General features: G+C 41.0%; 1 protein-coding gene across 3 annotated transcripts in view; it reads left to right on the top strand.

The window, feature by feature from the left end:
• Positions 1–85: 85 nt before the first annotated feature.
• Positions 86–18,500, top strand: part of atp1a3b (ATPase Na+/K+ transporting subunit alpha 3b) — a 60,072-nt gene continuing 41,657 nt past the window's right edge. For 2 of the 3 annotated variants that reach the window (XM_061914798.1, XM_061914799.1), the window contains exon 1: positions 86–418. In XM_061914798.1, the coding sequence (XP_061770782.1) occupies positions 413–418 (6 nt within the window). In that variant the 5' untranslated portion in view covers positions 86–412. The remainder of the gene's footprint in view (positions 419–18,500) is intronic. The other variant, XM_061914800.1, reaches the window with a different exon arrangement.

The following is an 18,500-nucleotide window of genomic DNA, read 5'->3' as shown; positions in this document are numbered from 1 at the left end:
TTGGGATGAAAGCGCGGTGCTTATTGGCGGAGCTGTTGGTGGTGGGCGGGGCGTATGTAAAGTGACAAGCCGGTTTAGCCATTGGTTTGGATGCGGTGCTTCTTTCCGAAGCGGAGTGCAGAGGCGACGAGTACTGCGGCCAGGAGGGGGGGTTAGTGCGGCTGCTTAGACGCCATACATCCCACACTTTATTTCCGACCAACACCAACCGGGCCGAGGAACTAGACTCCCATTTCAAAGCAGCCACAGAGGCTTTTTGTCGCTGAAACTTTCAGCTACGCACCTCGTCTACCATTTTATTTTCCCCCCCTCCTTTTTCCTGTTTCCCCACCGCCACGACACCGCGACTTTGGGGGTTCGTCCACGCCTCTCAAGCAGCACCTGAGCGGGGGAGAAGAGTGCCGGCGCCAACATGGGGGTAAGTGTCGGTGATAGTCTCTAATAATGACGATATTAGTGGGAACTTGGAACGCCCTCTTGAAGCGAGCCGGGAGAAGATGAGATGATGTTGATGGCGGCGGCCTTGGAGCCCTCACCTCATTTTATATTTATTTATTTATTTGTTTATTTGTTGTTCCCGCCGCGCGGAAATCCCTCGCTGGGTTTGGAGTGACATTGACTGTAATGCGGAACTGCCTCAAGCCAGACTGCGACAAAAAAAAGAAAAAGAGCACAAGCACCATCATGATGTCCTCCCACTTAATGGCGGATTAGCGTCTTTTTATTATTAGCTCGCGATGGAAAATGTCGCTCAAGTCTCCCCAAAGACTAGCCGTGTGTCCTTTTTCTTTTTCTTTTTTAATGCCTATAACCTTGCCAACCATGTCGGCAGGCCCTAATCCCTCTACGTCACAGGGGTGTCCAAAGTGCGGCCCCGGGGGCCATTTGCAGCCCGCAGCTCATCGATTACCGGCCCGCCACACATTCTGCAAAATTCATAGTATTGCAAAAATAAACATTTAAAAAAAGTGGAATGAGGTGAAATCTGAGGAAAAAGTGGCAATGTTGACACAAAGCTGCCATGCAGGCAATTTTTTCCCCCCTTTTTGTCTTTTTCTTTTCTTTCCATTGCTAAAAAAAAAGGTTAAAAAATCTATGTTATTATGAATTATTACTTAAAATGTTTTGTGTGGAAAAAATATTGCATAGGTTGTGTGGTTGCCATATAAAAACATCACATTTTTGACAAAAGAGCATAAAACTAACAAAATAATAGTTCAAACTTAAAATCGACAGCTATATCAGAAGTTGATCTTGAAATTTAAATGTTAAAAGTAAAAAAAAAAAAAAAAGTATCACTTTATGAGCGGGGAACCTTTCAGATCTCAAATATATTTAGTAGGATTTTATTTAACTTTTTACTGTGAGTACTCAAAAATATTAAATCATTCAAATCAATGGTGTCCTGCATTATTAATCTTTAAGGGCTTTAATTGCTAAATAAAGAAACTCTCCTGAAGGAATCAATAAAGTACTATCCATCTAAATACTGCATATTTCAGTTTTACTATAAAAAACAAAGTTGTCTTTGACAGAAAAGGCATAAAACCTTATTTGTTTTACTTTATATCAATCTCAAGTTGATATAAATATTTACTATAAGCATTAAATAAAAATAATAATTTGACTTATTTTTAACATTTTAGTGACTGAGGCCCTCTATGCTCCCCAGGAGCCCTAAGGATGAAAAAAAATCCATATATTTTGTTATGGTTTGAAAACGAAAAATGTCAAAATGGCCCCCGCATGCTTAAATTTTCCCATGTGCGGCCCTCTGTGGAAAAATTTTGGACACCCCTGCTCTATGACATTTTCGGCCATCATTTGCACTACAAACGTCCCATTTGACCTCCCCCTCTTTCTAGCTTGATGCGGAACCCCGGCTCCAGTGCTCTCTTCTCGGTCGTCTCACCCTCGGCACCCTCGTTGACCCGTGCGTCATAATGCGGTTAGCGGGAATAAGCCAGCTTATTTCCCCTTTAATTTGTGACATAACAGATACACGCTAATCGCTATGAAGTGAATGCATTTTTACACACGGAACGTATTTTAAGAGTGTGTGCAAAAAACCCATCATATGCAGATGAATGGAAGATGCACCACTGCATCAACGGTGTGACGCTGCAGATTAGAACGACCCCCGTCCGCAGAGGGACCGTGTCATTCCAGAACCTCCAGGTTCTGTAACAGTTTCTTCCCTCAGGCCATAAAAACCTTGAACGTATCATAATAATCCCCTCAATCCCCCCTGCTGGAATATAAAGACAATATAACATACATCCATAAACATGGATGGATATGCAAAAGTGCAATATATATATCTGTACAGTAATATATGTATTTATACCTGCACCTTATTGCTCTTTCATCCTGCACTACAACAAGCTAATGCAACCAAATGTCATTCTTATCTGTACTGTAAATTTCAAATTTGATTGACAAAAAAAGGAAGTCTAAGTCTAATTGTAGTGCCACGGGGTTCCCTGCATGCTGCATCCCCGCTGCAGTGTCCCCTGCAGGGGTGGGAGGTGACAGGCGTCTGCGTCAAAGATGGAAAAAAACAAAAAGGATAGATGTGGTTGACATTGTGGAAGAGCATCGGATGTTTTCCCCCTTAAAGGTCATGCGCTCATCGTTGCCGTTGCATCATTTTGAGTCCTCCGCACACAATTCGTTGTGCTGGTGCGCACACATTGCGGTGACTTGCCAGCTGTCCTTTCCCCAAGGCCGCAGGGGCATGCATGCAACGTGCCTTGCTGCGTCAAAGCGGGGGCGGAGCCTCTCCCGTGGAAATTCCCAGCAAAGCGCCCTGATAGGCCGGAGCCGGGATGCACGCGGGCGAGGCTGAGATGCGGCGATGCGATGGAGCTAGTGAACTGCTGGAGGCTGGCGGCGCTTTTCACCTTCGCGTACATCATGGGGGGGCAAGAGAGGAAGGACTCAAAGTGTAGGGAGTGGGATTTAAAATGCGCAGGGGAGGGGGAGGGCTCGGCGACTGCATATCCGGTTACAGGATAATGACCCCGAGGCTCACATTACCATAGCTCCTGTTTCCCTCCTCGCAGTGCATTATGGGACGGGTAATCAGAGAGACAGATGGGTTGGGGTCAGGTAGGATGATCTTCATTAAGGGGTGTGGTCGTGGAGTTCGGTGGGGAAATGGCGGATTAGCGTCGTCAGGATGTCACAATGGCTGCAGTCATAAAGTGGCGAGGAAGGCGACAGTAAAAGATGGTGCACGTGTTCCGGCGATGGATGCGTGTGGCTTCTGCAGAGGCCCAGCCCTTGCTTTGCTGCAGCGTCCTGCACGTCGCTCCGCACTGCACCTGCCGCACAGGAAGTGCGTCTGCACAATCACGCAGCATCCCTGCACCTCCATCCCTGTGGCCTCCGGGCCAACTTGACGATCCCTGACGTTTCCATCAAGCTCTCTGGAGAGTCTTTGATCAATAAGAATCCCCCATAATGAATATATTGTCCTTCAAGGCAGCAGCAGTGCTGAAGGACAGGATCTCTCGTGCTGCAGTTAGCATTCACGCTCGCAGTGCTCTTACGTAACGCTCTTAAAACCTAAAGGTCAACGCTGTCTTTCTGACAAAACTCTACTTTCAAAGGAGTATAAGGCAGAGAAGACACAGCGGGGTTACCTGCACAATAAGACGACGGTTGGGTTGCATGACAACGAGAACATGATTCAAGGTGTTGTCCTGGAGATGTTTGAAGGGGGCAAACACACGGAGGGACAATATGCGATGCCATGCTCTAGTTTTTGGTTTCACAGGAATTCCAGTACACTGTGTGTTCAACAGCTTTCTGACATGTAAGTGCTGATTTGGCAGCGGCTCAGTGGATCGGTAGCTGTGCACATCTGCACATTCGTGTGTGACCAATGAGTCCTTGTGTGCCCTTTCGCTCTCTCTCTCTCTCTCTCTCTCTCTCTCTCTCTCTCTCTCGCACTCTGTGGCGAGATGCCACATTCACTCCAAGCTACAACAAGACCAGATTTACAATGCTAATCTTCACAAGCGCAGACACGCAAGGTACGGGGTAGGTCTGCACAAGTGGGTGGATGCTAACGTAGTGTGTAGAGAGATGAACAGATGACCAAGGGGGGTAGAGACAGGCAGATGGCCATGATGGCGACAAGAGTCATTCATATTATAGTTGGGCTTCCTTGTTTGTCCCTTGTTTTGTCGTTCAATCAATGTTTACTTATATAGCCCTAAATCACGGGTGTCTCAAAGGGCTGCACAAGCCACAACGACATCAGATCCCACATCAGGGCAAGAAAAAAACTCAACCCAATGGGCTAACAATGAGAAACCTTAGAGGGGTTCAAATCAAAGGTTGGAAAAATTATAGATTCTCTGATGCATCTCTGGCAGCACGGTGGAAGAGGGGTTAGTGCGTCTGCCTCACAATATGAAGGTCCTAGGTTCGATCGTGGGCTTCGGGATTCTTTCTGTGTGGAGTTTGCATGTTCTCCTCCCACCTCCAAAGACATGCACCTGGGGATAGGCCCCTCCCACCTCCAAAGACATGCACCTGGGGATAGGTTGATTGGCAACACTAAATGGTCCCTAGTGTGTGAATGTTGTCTGTCTATCTGTGTTGGCCCTGTGATGAGGTGGCGACTTGTCCAGGGTGTACCCTGCCATCCGCCCCAATGCAGCTGAGATAGGCTCCGGCACCCCCCGCCACCCCAAACGGGACAAGTGGTAGAAAACGGGTGGATGGACGGATGGATGATGCATCTGCATTGAGAACGTGGATGATTAATGAATGGACGGATAAATGTCCGAATATCGATTATTTACTTATGTTCGCAGCTGAGATAGGCTCCAACACCTTCTGCGACCCCGAAAGGGACAAGTGGTAGAAATGGATGGATGGGAATAAAGTAATAATAAAGATTCTAAAAATGCAGCACTAATGTTCTCCAATCGTTAGTTCTTAGCTCAGCTCTAACTAACCATGGGAGCATAATTCATCCATTTTCTGCCGCTTGTCCCTTTTGGGGTTGCGGGGGTTGCTGGAGCCTATGCCAGCTGCATTCGGCCGGAAGGGGGGGTACACCCTGGACAAGTCGCCACCTCATCGCAGGGCCAACACAGATAGACAGACAACATTCACACACTAGGGCCAATTTAGTGTTGCCAATCAACCTAGCACCATTAGCTAATTTTTTTTAAGGTCATGTGTTAGCTGGGTTAGCGTGGACACACAGAGGAGGGAGGAGGATAGGACAAGCTATGCTAGCTGCGGCGCTAAGCTAGCTTGAATGTGAAATAGTGATACAAGAAAATACTAAATGCTTCGTACATTTCTGCCAGAGGCTAGCAGGAACCACGTTACAACAGAGAGTATCCCGCTAAGAACAGGAAATTGGCAAGTAGATTAAAAAAATCAGGAGCGACAACATGTCTGTCAGCTAGATGATTAGATGATAGACGATCGTTGAGCCACACTTTTTCGGTGACTTGGGGCCAAATGTCTGAATATTAAATGCTTATAGAAGGCACACAAATTAAACCAGAGATGCTTGCTCGCCAAGTAGCAACTTATTTAATGTTTAGCTATTAGCAAACTACACAGTTATCTGTATCTTGCTTTCTTTTTACACAAGTGAAAATATTGTGCAAAAGGTCATTAAACCAGCAATTCAACTTCAAATGAGATGCTAATATGCGATATAAACTCACTACATGCAAAGTGACATGTCAAACCTTTGTTTGATATCATTCTAAAGACCATGGCTCACTGTTTTTCAAAACTTTACATTTTCTAAGATATTCAATTTGACGTTTTCATGAGCCATAAGCCATATCTTGAGCTGCATGTTACGAGCCGATGTCATTTATTAGTTTCACTTTGTATATGTAATTGCCGGAATAAACAAACTGCACTAAACAAACTTTGCACTAAATCCAAAACCAGAATAGACGCAATAGCGCAAACGTCTGTAGCCAAAAGAGGAGCCTGGTAGACATATGATTACAATTATTTATAAAATCTAGCACATTTACAATTTGGATAATAATAAATCAATAATAACGAATAGTAGCCCCTGAATTGTAATTAAATTCAGTTAACATACTATTTGACAATAGAGATAGGATATTTTGTTTCTGTTGCTTAAGGTTTTGTTTGTGTTCATTTGTGGTTAGTGGTGAAACCCTTACAGGTAAATTAGTCTGGACTAAAATACCCATTGTTAGCATTAGAAGAGTGCCGTAGCTATACACGTATTGCAGTGAGCTAATCCCCTCTTTTGCTAATCCCAACCGCCACACCTTGAGACCGCCTACTGGGTCTCAGAGAACCAACATGGCGCTGCAAGCAACAGCAGCAGATGGCCCGATGACATCCTCCCCACACACACACATAATGTACAGTGCATCCAGAAAGTATTCAAAGCGTTTTGTTATGTTACAGCCCTAATCCAAAATTGAATACATTCATTTTATCCTCACAATTCTTCAGACAATACCCCATAGTGACAATGTGAAATGTTTTTTGTTTTTTTATTCGCAAATGTATTATAAATAAAAAAATATTTTTACATGGATATGCTATTCAAACTTTTGCTCATTACTTTGTTGATGCACCTTTTGGCAGCACTTACAGCCTCATGTCTTTTTGAATACGATGCCACAAGCTTGGCACACCAATCGTGTGGCAGTTCCACCCATTCTGCTTTGCAGCAACTCTCAAGCTCCATCACATTGGATGGGAAGCATTGGTTTCCATCCAGGATGTGTCTGTACATTGCTGCATTCATATTTCCCTCCATCCTGATTAGTCTCCCAGTTCCTGCCGCTAAAAAACACCCCCACAGCATGATGCTGCCACCACAATGCTTCACTGTAGGGATGGTATTGGCCTGGTGGTGAGCGGTGACTGGTTTCCTCCAAACATGGCGTCTGGCATTCACGCCAAAGAGTTCAATCTTTGTCTCATCAGACAAGAGAGTTTTGTTTCTCACGGTCTGAGAGTCTTTCAGGTGCATGTTGGCAAACTGCTATGAAATAAAGGCTTACGTCTGGCCACTGTACCATAGAGTCCTGATTAGTGGATAGCTGCAGAGATGGTTGTCCTTCTGGAAGTTTCCACTCTTTCCACAGAGGAATGCTGTTTCTCTGACAGAGTGACCACCGGGTTCTTGGTCACCTCCTTGACCAGACAAAGATGAATGCAGCAATGTACAGAAACATCCTCCATGAAAACTGACTGTTCCCATCCAACCTGATGGAGCTTGAGAGGTGCTGCAAAGAGGAATGAGCGGAACTGCTCAAAGATAAGTGTGCCAGGCTTGTGGCCTTCTATTTAAAATACTTCAGGCTGTAATTGCTGCCAAAGGTGCATCAAAACAATATCAAGCAAAGGCTGTGAATAGTTATGTACGTGTGATTATTTTTTTGGTTTTTTTAATACATTTGCAAAAAAAGAAAAATAACTTTTCACATTGTCATTATGGGATATTGTTTGTAGAATTTTGAGGATTAAATATAATGTTTCTTTTGTACTGCATTTTTTCCCTATAGGACAGAGGTGTCCAAAGTGCGGCCCGCCACACATTCTGCAAAAATTGCAAAATTGATAGTATTGCAAAAATTAAATAAAACATTTAAAAAAAGTGGAATGAGGTCAAATCTAATGAGAAAAAGTGGCAATGCCATGCAGGCAGTTTTACTTAAAAAATATCACTTTAAAATGTTTTATGTTGAAAAAATATTGCATATGTTGTGTGGTTGCCATATAAAAACATCAAAGTTTTGACAAAAGAGCATAAAACAAACAAAATAGTTCAAACTTAAAATCGACAGATACATCAGAAGTTGATCTTGAAATTTAAGTCTTAAAAGTAAAAAAAAAACTAACAAAAATGTATCACTTTATGAGTGGGTTACTTTTCGGATGTCAAATATATTTAGTAGGATTTTATTTAACTTTTCACTGTGATTACTCAAAAATTTTAAATAATTCAAATCAATTGTGTCCTGCATTATTGATCTTTGAGAGCTTTAATTGCTAAATAAAGGAACTCTCTTGAAGGAATCAATAAAGTACTATCTATCTATCTATCTATCTATCTATCTATCTATCTATCTATCTATCTATCTAAATACTGCATATTTCAGTTTTACTATAAAAAACAAATAATTTGACTTATTTTTAACATTTTAGTGACTGAGACCCTCTATGCTCCCCAGGAGCCCTAAGGATAAAAAAAAAAATCCATATATTTTGTTCCGGTTTGAAAATGAAAAATATCAAAATGGCCCCCGCATGCTTCAATGTTTCTGTGTGGGGCCCTCTGTGGAAAACGTTTGGACACCCCTGCTATAGGAGGTGATGAAAATGGGATTAATCTGTGCCAGAGTCAAACTGTGGCCATCATTTTCCGTCTATTGATATTTTTGTTATACTTTTGCTGTTCATTAAGAGCAAGTCCTAAGTGACTCTGGGTGAGACACCCTGGACTGGTTGCCAGCCAATCACAGGGCCAGAGTCGGCTCCTCACATTAACGCTCAGTGCCATGCGCTTGTTTAGGACCACAACCTACAAAGCGGTGCCACATGATCAGAAAGACTGTGAACGCTTGCAAGTCAACTATAGTTTCAATAACTAGTGATAATTAGAAGGTTCAATCCGATTAACAATTTGTACAACCAAACCCTAGTAAGATTAAAGGCCAACATGGGACCACAAACAAATTTGTGTTAAGGACCACAAAAATCATAGAGCACATACAGTATAGAACAGTGGTTCTCAAATGGGGGTACACGATAAATATATTTATTGAATAATACTTCAAGAAAATATGAATGTAAGTTCATAAAGTGTGAAAAGAAATGCAACAATGCAATATTCACAGCTAGATTTTTTGTGGACATGTTCCATAAATATTGATGTTAAAGATTTCTTTTTTTGTGAAGAAATGCTTAGAAGTAAGTTGATGAATCCAGATGGATCTCTATTACAATCCCCAAAGAGGGCACTTTAAGTTGATGATTACTTCTATGTGGAGAAATATTTATTTATAATTGAATCACTTGTTTATTTTTCAACAAATCTTTTGTTATTTTATATCTTTTTTTTCCAAACAGTTCAAATGAGCAATATTTTGCACTGTTATACAATTTGATGAATCAGAAACTGATGACATAGTGCTGTATTTTACTTCTTTATCTCTTTTTTTCAACCAAAAATGCTTTGCTCTGATGAGGGGGTACTTGAATTAAAAATGTTCACAAAGGTGGAGAACCACTGGTATAGACAACCAAACACACCTACGGACAATTTAGTGGCCAAACATTTTGCCTCCAAGGGCCAAAGTGAAATCCCAGTGGGCGGCATGCCAAACTCAGCGATAAATAGCGTAAATATAAATAATGAAGTTCCCTTAATTAGTGCAAATAAAATGCGTCGATGACAACTAGTTAGCCTTGGGCATGCCATCAATGACTGTGTGAGTTGGAAAGAGGTCAGTATGAATATGTATTCAATTTGGGAAGGCACTTTATGTCCGGCCAAACAAACTGATTTGGGTCTGACTCACAGTTTAAAATCAACCAAACATGCATATTTCAAACCCACAATTTCTTAACTGGAGGGATGTAACGATAAACAGTATTGATTATATTTGCGGTATAACTCCTGATGGTTAAATGAAAATGATCCATAAACGGTGATTGATGACTGCTCTTTGATAAATTCACCAGCTTAAATGCTAACATGTAAACAGAGACATTAACGTCTTTCCGCATTAAGAAACAACACCCCCCAATATGAACTTATACAAACACATTGCCGTTTGACTAACCGAGCTATTCAATTGTGCACATTCAACTTAAAAGCTGGTGATCATTTCATACTCCGAGGAATACAAGACTGAAATGTTTTCACGATGCGTTTAAGGATGGATGAATAGTCTAGGAGGCCTCAACGTCCGCCAGAAATAATCATCCATCCATCCATCCATTTCCTACCACTTGTCCCTTACGGGGTCCCGGGGGATGCTGGAGCCTATCCCATTTGTTACACATCTATCCATCCATCCATTTTCTACTGCTTGTCTCTTACGGCGTCGCGGGGGTTGCTGGAGCCTATCCCATTAGATTGCATTTGTTACACATTATTCATTTAAATAAATCTTAAAGGGCTGCTGTACGAACCGCTATGTAAAACAATAAGAGTAGCCTTTAAAACAGATAAAATATTAAAAATAAAACACTACCAGTGATGCATAAGAAACAAAAAACGTGCAAAATAATGGGTTTTCTAACAGGGTGTATGTATTTTAGTTATTGAAAAAAATAATAATTTGGTCAAAAGATTTTACTTTTTGCGGTCCCCTCCAAGGTTTCTCATTGTCATCCCATTGGGTTGAGTTTTTTCTTGCCCTGATGTGGGATCTGAGCAGAGTATGTCGTTGTGGTTTGTGCAGCCCTTTGAGACACTCGTGACTCAGGGATATATAAGTAAATGATTGATTGACATTCAAAAATACTACAGATAATAATGATAACCTTGATCATTTTGGTTACAATAACAATGACATGGAAATGTCATTGCATCTCTTCTTAGCTACCTGTGAGGCCCACATGCTAACTACTTGGCCATTGTGTAGCCCGCCATCGTCACTATCAAAACATTAATTACTTTCAGATCATGTCATGTGAAAACTAGAGATGTCCCATAATATCGGACTGCCGATGTCATCGGCCGATAAATGCTTTAAAATGTAATATCGCAAATTATCGGTATCAGTTTCAAAAATGTAAAATTTTTGACTTTTTAAAACGCCGCTGTGTACACGGACATAGGGAGGAGTACAGAGCGCCAATAAACCTTAAAGGCACTGCCTTTGCGTGCCGGTCCAGTCATATGATATCTACAGCTTTTCACACGCACAAGTGAATGCTAGCATACTTGGTCAACAGCCATACAGGTCACACTGAGGGTGGCCGTATAAAGAACTTTAACTCTGTTACAAATATGCGCCACACTGAACCCACACCAAACAAGAATGACAAACACTTTTTGGAAGAACATCTGCACCGTAACACAACAGAACAAATACCAGAACCCCTTGCAGCACTAACTCTTCCGGGCCTCTACAATATGCACCCTGTCTGTCGATTTTACGTTTTAACTATTATTTTGTTTGTTTTATGCTCTTTCGTTAAAGAAAACTTAGTTGTTATATGGCAAATGCACAATATATGCAATATTTACCACAAAAAACATTTTAAAATGAAATATTTGAACTAATTGGAGCTTTGAAAATAATTCATTGCAACATGGATTTTTTTTGTCATTATTTTTTGTTTTGAGCAATGGCAAACAAATAAATAATTGATTGATTGAAACTTTTATTAGTAGATTGCACAGTACAGTACATATTCCGTACAATTGACCACTAAATGGTAACACCCCAATAAGTTTTTCAACTTGCTGAAGTCGGGGTCCACGTTCATCAATTCATGGTAAAGATGGTTTTTACATGTAAAATAAAGACAAAAGGAAAAAAAAACAGCCTGCATGGCAGCTTTGTGTCAACATTGCAACTTTTTCTCGTTAGATTTCACTTCATTCCAATATTTTAATGTCCTTTTTTATTTTTGCAATAGCATTTCTAGAATGTGTGGCCGGCCGGTAAACAATTAGCTGCGGGCCGCACTTTGGACATCACTGGTGTAGAGGAAGTGAAGCAAAAATAATAGCCGTTTTTCTACAGAATCCTTTCTCGATAAAGTTGTACACTTACTGTTGCAGGTGTTCCTTATTTGTGACAATTAAAAGGGGAAGTCAAGAAAATTCCAGCCGAGCACAAAATCATTGAGTCATTTTTGCATGTTTTGTGTGATGCTGATCTCTCAATGTCACTCATGCGTGTAGTCAAGTGAAACCCTGGCAAACATGCGGTGTTTCACAGCAGACTTGCATCTTAAAAGTGATCTTTGTCTTAAATTCTACAGTCACTAGGTCCATCCTCCCCCATCGCTGTCTCTCTCTCTCTCTCTCGCTCGCTCTGCCGCAATGCGTGCACAGACGCCACACAATCAGAGTATAGGCGGCACAATGACTCACCTCGCCAAGCGCTCACACATCCGTTCAACTCCATACAACAGGGAACGCAGTGTCCACTTACACCTGCATCAATTATTACTTGTCCCGCATCCCAGCAGAGGGACCCTTCTTGCCGTTCTTGGTTACCACGGTTACCTGCCCCCAAACATACAATACAGAATCTATACGAGGTCCAATTGTCAGCGCTGACTTTTTTAAAAAAAGTATGAAATGAATGTTACTTTTTGCCTGAAGTTCCAGCTTGTGGACCCGTTCTCAATCTTGATTAAGAATGAAAGATATCAACTTGTGCCATTGATTGTTCAAATATTTCACCAGAAAAGAGGAGACTTTCATGACAGAAATTGTTTTCAAGCTGTGGCTTCTCCTTGACACTATTGTTCGGCAGTAAATGTGTGACTACTGTTATTTTCCATACTACCGCATTTTTCGGATTATAAGTCGCAGTTTTTTTCATAGTTTGCGACAATTATTAACACATTACCGTAAAATATTAAATAATAATATTTATCTCATTCGCCGAAGAGACGAAGAAAATGTCAGCAATCGTCACACACACCTCAACCAATAAGAATTTGGCGGTGGAGGATCATGGCAGAAGTGCATTGTGGGTCATGGGATGCTAACTGCTATATGCTATATGCTACTGCCGTAGCTATTACAATGGATTATTTCAACGTTGGCGGTAATTTATAAAAACTGAGAAGGGCTGAACAAAAATGGCGTTGAAAAGGAGATCATGTACTGCAGATTACAAGCTGGACGTAGTGAAATATGCAGCAGAAAAGGACAAGAGGAAGCGGCGCATACCTTTGGAGTTGGCAGAGTTGTTTGGAAGCGATATCGAGGAAGAAGATTTCATGGGATTTATGGATTAGGAGTGAGAGATAGTTTGGTAAAGGTATAGCATGTTCCAAAAGTTATAGTTATTTGAATGACTCTTACCATAATATGTTAGGTTAACATAGCAGTTGCTTATTTATGCCTCATATAACCTACACTTATTCAGCCTGTTGTTCACTATTCTTTATTTATTTTAAATTGTCTATTCTTGGTGTTGGGTTTTATCAAATACATTTCCTCCAAAAATGCGATTTATACTCCAGGGCGACGTATACTCCGGACCGCCTTATAATCCAAAAAATACAGTATATCGCCGCACCCACTAAATTTTCAAAAATATATATTTTCCCATATATCAGTCGCACCAGACTATAAGCCGCAGATATATAAATTGTGAAATTAGTTATTTACACATACATATTTTGTAAATGTTTATGTACATTCCTTTAAGGGGAACTGCACTTTTTTGAAAAAAAAAAGTTTTTTTTTTTTTTTTTTGCATTATAGCTTGTAAAAATATTCTCGTTCTAGTAGGCTGGAAATGCAGCTAATGGAAGCAATCTATTCTGCCTATAAATCACTTCAAGAATGCATCCAAAAACCATAACCGGTATAATAACAAAGCTTTAGCGACATTGTTATTGTAAGAGCGAACACAAAGGAACTATTTTTCCAGCGTACTTACACATCGGCGTGCTACGGTATTAGCTGTGAGCTGGCCATTTCAAGAGATAAGCTTGCTTCTACGTCAGCACCCGAATCACATTTGAGTTTGTAATGCACAACACAATGGGATAGGACACCAATTTGTACTGACAGAAAAACGGTAAAGTATTAATTAGCCCACATTTCATGTTTTGTTTGTACACAGCAGTAGTTGACATGCTGCACATATCATGATCAATATTAAGTGGGACTTACTCAATGGACAGTTGTGCGTTTGGTCCTGCTCGCCGGGGACGTTTCTATTTTATTTTGGGTAAGCACTCCATTTATGTCCGCATAGCTTGGCTCCGAACTCACTCTCTCGGCTCCGTCTGCTCCAACGTTTCACCTTCTATTCGTGCTAGCTTCCAGAAGCAGCAGTTGGCCCTCATTCAGTTGAAAAAAGATGGGGTTGTGAATCTTTATTTGTCAAAAGTAGCCATATTCGTTGTCTGTTACAAAGTCTGCCATGATTAAAAAAACATTCAAGTTTGTTTCTTGAAGTAGGAAAACACATTTGTTGCCGGAATTGAAACGTGTACTGCTATGAAAATGGAAAAACAAAGCATTACGGAATTAGTTCCGGCAATGCTTAAAATGACCAAAATATGGTAAACATCGTACATATTAGTTATTGTTATGAACGCGTTACGACAATATATGTAGACTTTCAGTGTGTATATAAAACGTTGATGGAGGCTTTTATAGTTGTTTAAAAAAACTTTGAAGGCTACAACGGTGACTCCCACTAGCAGCATCTTCCAAGTGTTTTTATCATCTTTAAAATCAAGTGTTTTTGTCTCTCATAATGATTGTGGACGATATGCAAAATTCCAAAGAAAGTGCAGTTCCCATTCAATTGTTTCCAAAACAATGCCTGTAACAAGGCAGTAAAACGGCTGATCAAACCAAACAAAAGTCATCGTCGTAGACCCACTTGTTGCTGAAGCGAGATCCCCGATCAGCTAGACAATGGCGTCCTGGCGAATTTACTGAGGAATTTGTAAAACTGGAACAATACAGAAAGAATGCCATTGTAAGTTAATAATACGAACACAGACACTCGTAAAGTGTTGGTATATTCTCGAACGCTAACAACGCTAGCTTAATGACATTACGATAGCACGCACAAATATGCATGAAAACACGGTTTAGTAAGTGTCAACAGTTTTAGTTATATTATAAAACTTACAAACGTTGTTTGGAGTGAAGAATGAAGAATCCGTACAATTACAAAACCGTATGGACAGCTAGAAGACAGAATGGCACTTTTAATTGCATTTGAAATCTCTAAACAGAAGGGCACTGCAGCACTGCCGCACATGCAGTGAGCGAACTCGTCCAAAAGATAGCGCTATAGCACAAAAAAATAACACACCTTATCGTGTCTTTGCTTGGTTTTTTTACAATTTGAATTATTAATTCATTAATCAGCCCCACCATTTTTTTAAGCCGAAGCGTTCTAAGCATAGGAAACAAGTAGCCGCTTATAGTCCGGAATTTACCATATATTGCGACGCAGGTACACTTTTCTGTCCCTCAATCGATGTGTTGCATGTGAAAACTTGTTACCCCGCTATACTGTACAGAATGTTTCATATTCATATCACATCATAATAATCCCAGGGTTTCCCACACATTTATTTGTGGCGGCCTGCCACGAATAAAAAAAAAATAAAAAAATTTTTAAATTTTTTTCGGCTTTTGACTCACTGGACCGCTCATAAAAGCAAGGGGACTCTGTCTGTGAATTGAGCTATTATATAAATATGTAAATATTATATAAATATGTGTATAAATATGTACGTAAAGTGTTGTAATTATATTCCAACTCCATGTTCTTGGTCATAGGCGCCACCGATGGCACTAAGCCCTAAGCCAACCCCCCAACCCCCCATCCCCCAAACCCACCACCCACCCCCGCCGCCTGACCACACCACCACAAATAGATGCCTGACCTGTGGGAAACACTGTAATCCCCTCAATTCCTCCCAACAATGGATTAACTCACTGGAATCTAACGACAAGATAACATACATCCATAAATGTGGATGCATATGCAAAAGTGCAATATATTTATCTTCACAGTGATCTATCTATTCATGCCTGAACCTTATTGCTTTTTTATCCTGCACTACCATGAGCTAATGCAACAAAATGTCCTTCTTATCTGTACTGTAAAGTTCACATTTGAATGACAATAAAAAGGAAGTTTAAGTCTAATATTGAGAAATGTAAATATGAATACATGACGTGTAGTAATTGGACTATGTACCACAGAGAGGATGCTTTGTGTGTGTGTGTGTGTGTGTGTGTGTGTGTGTGTACATCTGTTTTCTCTAATCGAGCCTGCAGCAGCGTTTGTAATTCCAGCCACAGGGCTCTGTTTCCTCCCCTTGGAACAACAAAGGGGGCTCATTTCATTAGGAAGAGAGGAGCGGGTTAGCTGGACACACACACTTTGATGTTTGCTACATTCACACTGTGAAAAGATGATGGAGAGACAACATGAGCCGGGGTAACATCGGGTGTTTAAAGTAGGGCTCCTACGATTAATCGGTTACTTTGATAAGAAAATAGCTTCAGTTTATATGTATATGTTTTGGGTGTACATGATAAAAATGTAAAATTACAGATTATATGGAGTTCCCAGAACTTTAAGTACGTGGCTGCATGGCGCCTGCAATAGAGCGTACATGAGAGCGGAGGTGTGTTGGTACAAGAAAAAATCATTATTTCATTATTTTTCTTAAAGCGTGCAATGAGGCTATAAAGTGTGTTTTATGCAATTAATCGAACAAACTAATAGAGATTACTTGATTCCGAAAATAATGGATAGCTGCAGCCCTAGTTTATATGTGTATGCAGGTTATGAATTACTGAACATATGAATTGCAAAATTTACATAAAAAAAAAAATAGGACAACATACTGTAACAGTAAGTCACTTAAAGGTTGTGGTCACAATTTCTTGGAAGACATACATCTATTACCGACAGCCATAACATTTGATCATCATTAGACAGATGGTCAATTAGTCGCCAAATCCGGCCTGTGTCCCTCCAAAGACATTTTGCTTAATGGAGGCCATCTTTTTCAACCAGTCTTTCTCAATTTTTTTGTGTATGTATGTTTAAAGAGACCTTCTATTCATGTTTTGCATTCAACAATAGATAGCAAATCAAATGACATGTTTCTTTCTCTTAATATCAAAACCAGCTTTATTTAAAGTTACTCACCCAACAGCTTTGGCTAAAGCATTACTTGTGTGAATCAAGGTCGTTGACAGATGGTCTCAGAAGCCGACATGCAACGCAGTGTTGACATGTTCTGCAGGGCCTGCACAAACTTTAGTCTTACGATCAGCACGAAAAAGATTAAAGTCCTTCATCGACCCACGCCTGGAAAGCTTTGCGTTGAGCCCAACATCACTGTCAACGGCCAGAGACTCAACACAGTGAACCGCTTCACCTACCTTGGCGGCACACTGTCTCAAAATGTCACCATCAATGACAAAGTGAAGACCCGCATAGCCAGATTCAGTTCCACTTTTGGCAGACTGTATCCAAATGTCTGGAGGAGAAGAGGCATCACCACCCAGATCCAACTGGAAGTGTACGGGGCAGTGGTGCTCCCTACGCTGCTCTATGCATGCAACACATGGACTGTGGAACAAAGGCATGCCAGGAAGCTAAATCACTTCCAGACAACAAGTCCCAGGAAGATCCTCCAGTACAAAGTCCCAGATACAGAAGTTCTGGCTAAAGCAGGTCTCTCTCGCACAGGGGTGGGCATTACGTCGATTGCGAGCTACCGGTCAATCGCGGAGGGTGTGTCAATCGATCGCAAGCCAGGCAATAAAAAAATAGACATAAAAATGAACAATCATCAATCTTCACCAAGACTTCACTTTTGTCAGTTGTTTGACATTCTCGGCACCCGAGGATTTTGTGAGATGACGCTGGCTGCTGCGAGCTCATTATTAAGAAAAAAATCACTGACGGGACGGAGAGAAATACTTTTTATGTCAACAGACTCTTGGGCCGTACCTGCTGTCAAAACTCTAAAGACCCGACTGCACAGTTCCTGTCTTCACCATAAAAGACCTGCTTCATCCTGCCTGTGCTAACAAAATAAGAGTCTCAGAAAGCTAGCGTGCACAAACTAGCAAGCTACGGAGTTTAATGCCAATGTATTTCTTTTAAAGTTGTTGTACCTTTCCTGCTTCCGGCGCCGAGACCGTAGTCAAGGAGCGCAGGGGAGACACTTCTCCAGGGCCCATGGATTCTCGGGGCAACACCCTTCACTTTACCCAGCAGTGGGTCTTCATAATTCCGGACTCCAGGCTAAAATGATGAGTCCAGCGATTAGTTGCAAATCGTGGCTTTTTATTTACGTCTTGCACACAGTCCAAAATCCCACACAAAAACACTAGCCACTCCTCTTCCCTCAGCAACCGCTCCCTCTCCTCTCTCGCCCACACACTCACTGACGTCACTCACCTGCTGCCACACATTAAAGGGCCACACACACACATATGCTACTCTCATAACAAAGTGTTTCAAAAGGAGTATGCAAGTTGGACAAATGAGATGCCAAATCCAACCACTTTCATGTGGTATTGGACAGAAAGGAGGACTTTTTTTTCTCCTACATTAAAAAATGCAAACGTTATCAGCACCACTGTCTGATTCCAATCAATGCAAGTCATCAGAATCAGGTAATACACCAACTTATATTCTTGTCTTCATGAAAGAAAGGAATCTATATGTGTTAAACATGCTTGTATTATCACTAAACACCATTAACTTGTTAACAAAAATGTCTCTTTCATAATTAAATAAATGTAAATTATA

This window comes from Nerophis ophidion, linkage group LG11 (genome assembly GCF_033978795.1).
Source record: "Nerophis ophidion isolate RoL-2023_Sa linkage group LG11, RoL_Noph_v1.0, whole genome shotgun sequence".
Taxonomy (NCBI): domain Eukaryota; kingdom Metazoa; phylum Chordata; class Actinopteri; order Syngnathiformes; family Syngnathidae; genus Nerophis; species Nerophis ophidion.
Note: the sequence above shows the minus strand (reverse complement) of the source record. Positions and strands in the feature narration are given on the sequence as shown.